General features: G+C 34.6%; 1 protein-coding gene across 2 annotated transcripts in view; it reads left to right on the top strand.

Annotated features, from left to right (window-relative positions):
• The window catches only part of TTK (TTK protein kinase), a 43,257-nt gene that overhangs the window by 12,428 nt on the left and 18,653 nt on the right, over positions 1–12,176 (top strand). The window contains exons 10-12 of one of the 2 annotated variants that reach the window (XM_014541782.1): positions 1,713–1,809; positions 4,973–5,121; positions 11,220–11,353. In XM_014541782.1, coding sequence (XP_014397268.1) covers positions 1,713–1,809; positions 4,973–5,121; positions 11,220–11,353 — 380 coding nt within the window. Of the gene's footprint in view, positions 1–1,688; positions 1,810–4,972; positions 5,122–11,219; positions 11,354–12,176 lie in introns of both variants that reach the window. The other variant, XM_014541781.1, reaches the window with a different exon arrangement.

Raw genomic sequence — 12,176 nt, 5'->3', positions numbered from 1 at the left:
GGATGAAATTAGAAAAATAGTTATAATTCGTAATAATTAGATTAACCTAAAAATTGAAAGATGTGTCAAAACAAATGACAGATGTCATGAAACATTGATTTTGATTGAAGGCTTCACAATTTTGCGCTACAACATAACTTACAGCTGCATTCGCCAATAATTCCCATTTAAATATTCACTTGCTACTATTATTATGGGACAGAGGGAGTAATTTTAACTAATCACAACTATCTTAGAGAAGAATGCAGTTTAGTTAAAATTTTACTTTCTGGACTTAGAATAACTATCTTGGACTTACACAGACCTTAATTTTGACTAATACTGTTATTTTTGGTGATAAAATATGACCATAGTAACAAAATAGTGAGTCATATTTTATGTTAGATTCAAACTTTCTAACCTCACTCTTTAAGTGAACATATTTTAGCAATTGATTAACATGCTCATTGAAATGAAATTGGCCGAAGGCCCACTGCATGGGAGAACATAATTGCCAGTGTTATCTCCGATAAGGGTTTAATCTCCAAAATTTACGGGGAACTCATACAACTTAACAAAAGGAAGATAAACAATCCAATCAAAAAATGGGCAAAGGACCTAAATAGATACTTTTCGAAAAAGAACATATAGAAAGCCAAGAGACATATGAAAACATGCTCAAAGTCACTAATCATCTGAGAGATGCAAATCAAAATAACAATGAGATACCATCTCACACCTGTCAGAGTGGCTATCATCAACAAATCAACAAATGACAAGTGCTGGAGAGGATGTGGAGAAAAAGGAACCCTCTTTCACTGCTGGTGGGAATGCAGACTGGTGCAGCCACTATGGAAGACAGTATGGCGTTTCCTCAAAAAATTAAAAATGGAACTGCCATTTGACCCAGTAATACCACTTCTAGGAATATATCCCAAGAAACTAGAAACACCAATCAGAAAGGATATATGCACCCCTATGTTCATAGCAGCACAATTTACAATAGCTAAGATTTGGAAACAGCCTAAATGTCCATCAGCAGATGAGTGGATTAGAAAACTGTGGTACATCTACACAATGGAATGCTACGCTGAGGTAAAAAGGAAGGAACTCCTACCATTTGCAACAGCATGGATGGAACTGGAGAGCATTATGCTCAGTGAAATAAGCCAGTCAGTGAAAGAAAAATACCAAATGATCTCACTCATTTATGTAATATAAAGAACATTATAAACTGATGAACAAAAATAGATACAGAGGCAAAGAAGCATGGAACAGACAGCAGGAAGGCTAGAGATCAACAGAAGGACTTGTATGTGTGCATATAAGCATAACCTATGCAAAACACTGGGGGGAGTGGGGGTGAGGGCATGTGCCCGGGGGTAGGGGAGGCCGGGGGAAGGTCAATGGGGGAAAAAAGGAGACATATGTACTACTATTTGTAATACTTTAAACAATAAAATAAAATAAAAATTAAAAAAAGAAAAAAAATTGGCCAAATTTTTGGTTAGGGTCATTCCTATTGCTATAGTCAGTAATTCAGGAAGTTAATCTTTGCTAGGAGTTTGTGAGTCTACCTGTGATTATAACAGATTACTTCCCTAGCAATATTTTCATATAGATGAGACTTTAGTATATTGAACACTAAGACAAATTAGTACTACTACTGCTTATGAGACTTTTATTATTTATATATTATTTTCATGTAGTCTGTTCAAAATATCCACTCCAAGGAACCTCTGGTGTCAGATGAGAAGAGTTCTGAACTTACTACTGATTCAATAACCATGAAGAATAAAACTGAATCAAGTTCTCAAGGGAAATTAGAAGGTAAGAGTGATATAATAGACGTCTTTAATTAAGTAAAACTATTCTTTGGCCCTGGCCAGTATAGCTCAGTTGGTTGGGCATCATCCTGTGCAATGAAGGGTTGCCAGTTTGATTCCCAGTCTAGGCACATGCTGGAGTTGCGGGCTCGATCCTTGGTAGGGGGCGTGCAGGATGCAGCCGATTGATGTTTTCATTTCACATCAATTTTCTTTCCCTCTCCCTTCCTCTCTCTAAAGATCAATTAAAAGGAAAACACACACACACACACACACACACACACGCACGCACACGCGCACACACACTCAAAAGTAAAATAAAATTTAAAAAGAAAGCAAAACTACTTTGTTGTTTGTGAATGCTAACCAGCCACCTAATTGTGATAGGTGGTAATAAGACCTTGTATTTCAGTTGAATTATAAAGAGTGTATAAAAAGTATTGAATTCTGTGGCAAAGGAAATTTATTTATATAAAAGGTGCATAAAAGAAAGAGTGGAGGGAAAGTACCATGGAGCTGACTTATTTTTCTCAGTTGGCCTGACAAATACTTTCTGGAAAGGACACAGAAGCTGTTTTTAAATGACAATTCTTCTTTCCTCTTTAATTACACATTCGATTTTCCACTATATGAGTATTATGATCAATGTTCTAAGGATATGTAAATGAATGAACCAGAGTCCCAAGGATGTCGCCTTGATGTCTGGTAATGTTGAACATCTTTTTTTTTTTAATCTTTATTGTTGAAAGTATTATATATGTCCCCTTTTTTCCCCCATGACCTCTTCTAGCCTGCCCTGTTGAACATCTTTTTGTATGTTTATTGGCTATTTGGATATCTTCTTGTGAAATACTTGTTGGAGTCTCTTGCCATTTTTTTCTGTTGGGTTTTCCTTCTTTTTCTCATTGATTTTTAGGAGATATTATATCACCTATACAGATCCTTTTGTTGGATATATGCATAATAAGTGACTTCTCTCATGTGGTGAAGACTTTTGATGAAAAGAGGTTCTTAGTTATAATGTATTTTAATTTATTAATATTTTCTTTTGTGCTGTGTGTTTTTTGTGTTTTCAAACAAATCTTTTCCTGCTCTAAGATCACAAACATAGTTCTATATATTTTATGTACAATCAAGTGTCAAGATCCTATTTTCCAATGTGTATATCTAGTTGATCGATCAGTGTTTATTGAAAAGGCCCTCTTTTCTCTCACTGAATTGTTGTAAATTAGGTGATCCTGTGAGTGATGTGTGGTTTTAGATTCTTTTCTGTTCTGTAGTTCTTTTTGTTTATCTTCATGCTAATACAGTACTATCTTATTTATTGCAGTAAATCTTTAGATCTGTCAGAAAGTCTTCCAACTTTATTCTCCTTCATATCTGTGCCAGTCTTCCAACTTTGTTCTTCTTAAAGGCTATTTTAGCTGTTCAGGGCCTTTTGGATTTCCATATAGGTATTAGAATCTATCCAACTACATTTTTTTAATGGGATTTTGATTGAGATCTAATGGGAAAAACTCAGATCTTAACAGATAAATTTTCTAGTCTACTGACGCATTCATTTAAGTGGTCTTTAAAATATTGAGAGCACTGTTTTTCTGAATAGACATTTTGCTTATCTTGCTAGAGTTATTCCTAAATATTTGATATTTTTTAATACTAAAATAAATGGGATCTTTAAGAAATTTGTATCCTTTAATTCTTTGTTGCTGGTATATAAAAAATACAACTGATTTTTAATTATTGATCTTAGATACAGTGACATTGCTAAATTCACTGAATAATTTTAATATTTTCTTATTGATTCTTGTTGTTTGAAAAGCATGTAACATTTTTTTCCTTCCAAATCTTTTAACTTTCTTTTCTTTGCTGTAGCGCACTTAACACCTTCAGTATAATGATGAATAGAAGGCATGACAGGTGGCATTGTCTCATTCCATATTTTATTTATTTTTTTAAAATATATTTTATTGATTTCAGAGAGAAAGAGAAAGAGAGAGAGATAGAAACATCAATGATGAGAGAGAATCATTGATCGGCTGCCTCCTGCATGCCTCATACTGGGTATCGAGCCTGGGCAACCCAGGCATGTGCCCTGACTCTGAATTGAACCAGTGACCTTCTTCTGGTTCATAAGTCGACGCTCAACCACTGAGCCATGCCAGTCGGACTCATTCTATATTTTAGGGAAAAGCTTTCAATGTTGCCCTCATATGATAATTACTGTAGATTTTTGTAGCTACTCTTTACCAAGTATCAAATCAGTGGGTTTTGCTTTACACCTGGATTATCATTAGTTTTTTGTAAGTGACTGGGTGGGAAAGGGAGAGAGAGACAGAAACATCAATGATGAGAGAGAATCATTGATTGGCTGCCTCCTGTACACCCCCTACTGCAGATTGAGCCCACAACCTGGGCATGTGCCCTGACCAGGAATTGAACCAGTGACCTTCTTCTGGTTCATAGGTTGACGCTCAACCACTGAGCCATGAGCCAAGCTGGCCTGGCATGGGTGCTGATTTTTTATTAAACTCTTCTGTGTTTATTGAGTTGGTCATATTTTTTCTTCTTTTTTCTGTTATGACAAATTGATTTACAAATATTAAGCAAACTTTGCATTTTGGAACATATACAAGTTGGTCATAATTTGCTATCCTTTTGTATATCAATTGCAAATATTTTGTTTAGAATTTTTGCATCTATTATGATAGGAATGGAATATTGATATTCATAGAATAGAAAATATGTTGTTAAGGCTCTTGTTCAAAAACCCTTAAAGTAAATTGCAGGCTAGTTTTAAGGTAAAATTTTTGTTAAAAAGTAGAAGTCTTTGAAAAGTGGTGAATTAGCTTCTTTTTATTAGTAAAACTTTATGGCATATATATGTTTTTATAATTTTTTACTTATTTATTTGCTTGCTTTCTGGTAAAGACCAGAAGAATTTAAATTTAAAATGGTGTCTGATGGTAAAACCCTAATTAACTACTTAATAAGATAGCCATATTGCAAGTTTATAAAATTGACTTGCTAAAAAAGCAAATTGTCAACAACTGGCCTAAAGTTTTTAGTTTCTCTCTTTGCTTTAAGAGCAAAATGCTAATATAGCTTGTAGCATGTTCTAGTGAAATATTCTTGCATTTTAATGATAATAACAAAAACCATTTCAGAACCTAAAGAAGATCAAGAACCAAAGGTTCCAGAAAGTAACCAGAAACAGTGGCAATCTAAGAAAAAGTCACAATATGTAAACCAGAATCCTGATGCATCTTCACATCAATGGCAGATTCCAGAGATAACCCGAAAAGTTGATACAGAGGTAACTTTCTTTTCCCCTTGTGCAACATGGCCATTGTTGAAAATGTGATGACCATGTTAAATGTTTTCTTATTTTATTAACTCCTATGTACCATATTTAGTAGAATAATTTACTTAAAGAATGTTTTCATTATTCACAAAATAATTAATAAGTCTTAGGTTCTGTGAAAGTGTATGTCAAGATGAACTCTTTTCTATTTTCAGTAGTGTTTCTAGATTGCTGGTAGGCTGGTGCAGGATCAGCAAACTATAGTCTATGAGTCAAAGCTGTTTCTCAGCCTGTGTGTGTAAATAATGTTTTATTGGAACACTGCCACACCCACTCATTTACTTACTATCTATGGCTGCTTTGAAACTATAACAGCAGAGTTGAATAGTTTACCACAGAGGTCATCTGGTCAATAAAGCCTAAAATGTTTATGGCCTTCCCCTTTACAGAAAACAGTATGTTGCTCCTTGCACTTGTGCAGTGCAAAAAGCACGTGACAGTTTACTGTTGTCATCCTAATGGATGAAATAGAAAATAGAGACTAGACAAATGTATGTGAATTTATAACAGTGGCTAGGGGCCATTTCAGAAGGAATGATCTGGTAGACTGCTTGAGAGCCATACCTATTTTAGTCCATGGTCATACTCACCATTTCTTATCAGTTATAGTCTAACTCAGTGGTTCTCAAATATTTTGGTCTTAGGACCCCCCTTTTACTCTCTTAATTATTGAGACACCTAAAGAGCTTTTGTTTACATAGGTTATATTTACCTGTATTTACTGTATTAAATGTAAAACCAAGAATTTAAAAAATGTTAATATATTAAAAATAGCAATATACCCATTACATGTGAATATAGACACACATTTATGAGAAATAAGTATTTTGTTTTGCTTTATTGCAGTATAAATGACATATAACATTATATTAGTCTCAGGTGTACAATATAATGATTCAATATTTGTATATATCGTGAAATGACCACCACAATAAATCTAATTAACATATGTCACCATACATAGCTACAAAATTTTTGTCTCGTGATGAGAATTTTAAGATCTACTCACTTAAACAACTTTCACATATGCAGTACAGTAGTGTTAACTATAGTCACCATGCTGTCCATTATATCCCCAGAACTTATTTATTTTATAACTGGAAGTTTGTACCTTTTGACCCTAACCCTAACCCTTTTTTACCATGGTTACCCTCACACCCCACCCCCCACCTCTGGCAGACACCAATCTGTAACTTTTTTTTAAGTTGAGATTTTACATATAAGTGATACTATGCAGTATTGTCTTTCTTTGTCTGATATATTTCACTTAGCATAATGTCCTTAAGTCCATCCATGTTGTGACAAATGGCAAGATTTTATTCTTTAGGCTGAATAATATTTTGTTGTGTATATATATCACATTTTAAAAATTAATTCATCCATCAATGGACATTTATGTTGTTTTCATATCTTGGCTATTGTAAATAATGCTGCAATGAGCATAAACATAAGGGTGCATATTACCTTTTTGGGTTAGTGTTTTCATTTTCTTCAAATAAATACCCAGAATGGAATTTCTGGGTTATATGGAAATTCTGTTTTTAATTTTTCTATATTCTTTTCCATAGAGGCTGCACCAATTTACATTCTCACTAACAGGGCACGAAGGTTCTCTTTTCTCCACATCCTTGCCAACACTTGTGTTTCCTGTCTTTTTGATAATAGCCATTTAACAGGTGTGAGGTGATAATTCATTGTGGTTTTTATTTGCTTTTCCTTGATGATTAGTGATGTTGAGCACCTTTTCATATGTTGGGCATCTGTATATCCTCTTTGGAAAAATATTTGTTCAGATCTTTTGCCCATTTTTTTAACCATATTGTTTTTTTGTTTTGTTTTATTTTTGCTATTGAGTTATGAGTTCTTTATATATTTTGGATATTAACTCCTTGCCAGTATATGATTTGCAAATATTTTTCCCATTTTTTAGGTTGCCTTTTCATTTTGTTGCTGGTTTTCTTTGCTGTGCAGAAGTTTTTTAGTTTAAAGTAGTCTCACTTGTTTATTTTTGTTTCTGTTGTCTTTGCTTTTGTTGTTAGATCCAAAAAATCATAACCAAGACTCATTCATCTATGTTTTCTTCTCGGAGTTTTGTGGTTTCAGATCCTGCATGCAAGTCTTCAATCCATTTGAGTTAATTTTTATGTATGGTGCATGATAGTGGTCCAGTTTCATTTTTTTTCATGTGGCTATCCAGATATCCCAGCACCATTTATTGAAGACTGTCCTTTCCTTATTGTACATTCTTGGCTCCTTTGTTAAATTAATTGATCATATATTGTGGGTTTATTTCTATACTCTCTGTTGTGTTTCAGTGATTGGTGTATCTGTTTTTACATGAATGCCATACTGTTTTGATTACTATAGCTTTATAATATAGTTTGAAATCATGGCTGTAGTACCTCCAGCTTTGTTCTCTCTCAAGATTGTGTTAGCCATTTGGGGTCTTTTGTAGTTCCATAAAAATTTTAGGATTGTTCTATTTCTGTGAAAAATGTCATTGGACGTTTGATAGGGATTACTTTGAATGTAATCCCTTTGTGTATTATGGATATTTTACCAATATATATCTTAATTTATTTTTATTGATTTCATAGAGGAAGGGAGAGGGAGGATAGAAACATCAATGATGAGAGAGAAGTATTGATCGGCTGCCTCCTGCACACTCCCTACTGGGGATCGACTCTACAACCCGGGCATGTGTCCTGACTGGGAATTAAACCTTGACCTCCTGGTTCATAGGTCAACGGTCAACCACTGAGCCACACCAGCTGGGCAACAATACTATTTTTTTAAGATGATATATATGCATGGATCATCTTTCCATTTATTTGTGTCTTTTTCAGTTTTTTCATTAGTGTCTTCCAGTTTTCAGTTTACAGGTTTTTTTTTACCTCCTTGGTTAAATTTATTCCTAGCTATTTTATTTTTGATGAAATTATAAATGGAATTGCTTTATTAATTTTTTTCTGATAGGTCATTATTAGTGTGTAGAAACGCAACAGATTTTTGTATATAGATTTTGTATTTTGAAACTTTACTGAATTTGTTAGTTCTAACAGTCTTTTGGTAGAGTCTTTAGGGTTTTCTATATTTAATATCATGTCACTTTCAAATAGTGACAGTTTTACTTTTTCCTTTCTGATTTGATGCATTTTATTTCTTGCCTAGTTGCTCTGGCTAGGACTTCCAATATATATATATTTTTTATTTATTGATTTTTAGAGAGGAAGGGAGGAAGAGAGAGGCAGGGAGCATGGGGGGGGGGGCATCTATTTGTTGTTCCACTTATTTTTGCTTAATCCTCACCCAAGGATATGTTTTTGTTTTTATTGATTTTAGAGAGAGAAAAAAACATCTATGTGAGAGAAAAATATTGATTGGCTGCCTCCCATGTGCATCCTGATCGGGGATTGAACCCACAACCTCTAGTTTGGTAAAGGAACTCAAAACCATTTATTTGTCATTAGGGAAGTAAAAATTAAAACCACAATGAGATACCACTGTATACCACTAAGATGACTATAATTAAAAAGAGACAGTGACAAGTGTTGATGAAGATACGGAACCCTCCTACACTACTGGTGAGAATATAAAATGGTACAGTCACTTGGAAAATGGTATGGCAGTTCCTCAAAAGGTTAATCATAAAGTTACCGTATGATCCAACAGTACTACTCCTAGGTATATACTTAAGAAAACGGAAAATATATAATCACAGAAAAACTTGTGCATGAATGTTCATAGCAGCTTTAGTCATAATTACCAAAAAATGGAAATAACCCAAATATCCATGAACTAGAGATTGGTAAACAAAATGTGGTATTCTAATTTTGTTAATTTTTTATTATTCATTAATAAAAAATAATGAATTACTGAAAAATGCTATAACATGGATGAACCTTGAAAATATGCTAAGTGAACAAGCCTTATATTATGTGATCCCATTTATAAGAAATGTTCAAAATAGGCAAATCCATAGAGATAGAAAATAGGTTAGTAGATTGGACATTAAGACTAGGAGGTGTGGAGAATGGGTGTGAATGCTAATGGATACTGAGTTTCTTCTTAGGACACTAAAAATGGTATGTGATTAATAGTGGTGATGATTGCACACTCTTGTGAATATATTAAAAACCACTGAACCACCCTAGCCAGGTGGCTCAGTTGGTTGAGCATCGTCCCGTACACCAGAAAGGTTGCAGGTTTGATTACTTGTCCTGGCACATACCTAGGTTGCAGGTTCGATCCCTGACCAGGATGCATGTAGGAGGTAACCAATCGATGTTTCTCTTTCTCAATAAATATGTCCTCGGTGAAGATAGAAAAACACAAAAAACCCCACTGAACCACAGAGGGAGAAAAAAAGAAAATAGGCAATTTACCCGAGAGCTACAAATTACTTGTTGCTATGTCCATGTCATTTCTTCTCTGTCTTGCCCTTTTGAGGCTCTGCCTTCTGGATATAGCATCCTGTTCCTTGCTAATTGCTGTCATCTCTGAACAATCTGGGGGTTCCCCATCATTCCTTAAACATATTAGGCTGTGGATCACTTTTATCTACTTCAAACCAACAACTGTCATCTTTTGTTGTTGGTTTCTATAACTATATGTCACTAGTTCTACAGCTGGCTTTCAAATTCATAACTTCTTCCTCCTTCATGACCATTGTTTTAATTAGCTACCCATTCCCTGCCTATATCTTAGTTCTGATCTCCAAAATCTCAAATGCAAACACCCCACTCTATGACTATATTTACATTCTCCTTTCCAGTACCTTCAGTTTCTCACTACCACCCTGACCACTAATTCAAATATATATTTTAGAAAACCTTAAATGAAATGGAAAATTTATCCAGGAAAAGAGATACAATGGCCATGCTAGCTATTTTCAAACTTAAAGGACAGAGAGTAGAAGAGATTTATGCATTGTGGCTCTCAAGAGCATAATGTGAACCAGTAGGTTAAAAATTATAATAGAGAAGCTGACTTAATCTAAACATCTGTGAAGGCTTCCTAATAACTGTAACTCTGTCCCCAAATTGAAGTGAATCTCTTTAAACCAGTGATGGCGAACCTATGACACGCGTGTCAGAGGTGACACGTGAACTCATTTTTTTGGTTGATTTTTCTTTGTTAAATGGCATTTAAATATATAAAATAAATATCAAAAATATAAGTCTTTGTTTTACTATGGTTGCAAATATCAAAAAATTTCTATATGTGACACAGCACCAGAGTTAAGTTAGGGTTTTTTAAAATGCTGACACGCTGAGCTCAAAAGGTTTGCCATCACTACTTTAGACAGTAGTGAGTACACAGTTAATAATGTTCAAACAAAATGTGATTCTCTGTTTGGTTGAGATGCTGTTGAACAGGGGTTGGCAAACTTCTGTAAAAGGTTAGTAGGCTTTGTAGACCAGATGGTCACTTGTAATTACTCAAATCTGCCTCTATAGCATGAAAACAACCTTAGGCAATATGTAAACAAGTGGGTATATCTGTGTTCCAATAAAACTTTATTTACAAAAATAGGCAACAGGCAGATTCAGCCTGCAGATTATAATTTGCCCATCTCTGCTGTAGAGGATGGTCATTTATCATTGCTTTGGGATTTGTAGGAGGTAAACACATGTCTCTTATGAGGGAGAAGGTAAGTGTGTGCTCTTTCAGATTTTGATAAATAATTACTATTTGGCTATTTTGCCCCCAGACATAAAGTGGGGCGTGTGATTTTATTGATTAGAGAAAGAGTAGTTTTTAGGAGAACAGCAGGGTACTTATTTAGATTATAAAATTTCAATACTTGTTACAATACACCTGACGGTAGAGGATATTAGATCTTGTTTTGTTAAACAAAACTGTGTACCTTCCCTTGACTTGTAATACCTTTGAGCAAAATATAAAAGGCTTCAGAATTTAGAGTGGAAAACACTATATTAAAAAGTTATCGAAAGGCTGTAATACATATGTAATACCTATTTTAGCATGCTTTTTGTATGATTTTATTTTATTTTAGAAGTGATTTTTTTTTTTTTTCGGTTTAACAGAAACAAACCACTTTTGAGCAACCTGCCTCTTCAGTTTCAAAGCAGTCACCGCCAATATCAGTACCAAAATGGACTGACCGAAAATCTGTTTGTCAGACACCCAGTAGCAGGGCCTTGGAGGATTACATGAGCTGGTAATTACTTTTGACTCTTAGCTTGGTATAGTAGAAATAACATAGGCTTTGGGGCCAAATAGATCTGGAGTTGAATCCTGCTGTCTTACTTTAAGACTTTTAAGATTCATATTATTTTTTTCAGCATCATTTTTTTTTCACCTGTAAAAGGGGAGGGAAAGATGGCTATAATATATCTTTAAGGATTGTTGTGAAGGTCCCTGTCGTATTGTAGTCTGTACCTGCAACCTATAACTACTCTAAGTATGCAGAACTTGATAGTCATGCATTGCCACATGGATACCTCTCTAATTGAGAGAGATATTTAAAGGTCACATTCTTAGAGTGGATAAAGGGTGGATACACTTTATAGCAAAGGAGGTGTTAATTGGAATGTGATAGTTTCTGAGAGGGGTTGGTTTTACAGGTCACATGGTTCTGGGAGTGTTTGAAGGTTAAGACTTGAGTGGATAGGAATGAGGGACGAGTAAAGAAATTGGATGGTCAGTGCTGTTAGAAAACTTGGGGATATTACAAAAGCAAATTAATGGCATTCAAAGAAAGGAAATAAAGGGATGTGACACATCATATTCTTAAATTAGTGGCTATATTTTTAATGTCTTATTACAGGATAACTTAATGGTACCTTTTGCTTTTCATGTGCATAATATCATCTTTGATGTTAATTAGAGCTGGCCTTAGAGTACTTAGAACCAGGTCTCCTACCTATTTAGTACAGTTCTGCTATATATTACCTCATTTTATTATACTTAGTACTAGAGGCCCGGTGCACAAAAATTTGTGCACTCGGGGGGGGGGGGGGCCTCAGCCCGGCCTGGGCCCC

This window comes from Myotis brandtii, unplaced genomic scaffold, assembly GCF_000412655.1.
Source record: "Myotis brandtii unplaced genomic scaffold, ASM41265v1 scaffold2790, whole genome shotgun sequence".
Classification (NCBI taxonomy): domain Eukaryota; kingdom Metazoa; phylum Chordata; class Mammalia; order Chiroptera; family Vespertilionidae; genus Myotis; species Myotis brandtii.
Note: the sequence above shows the minus strand (reverse complement) of the source record. Positions and strands in the feature narration are given on the sequence as shown.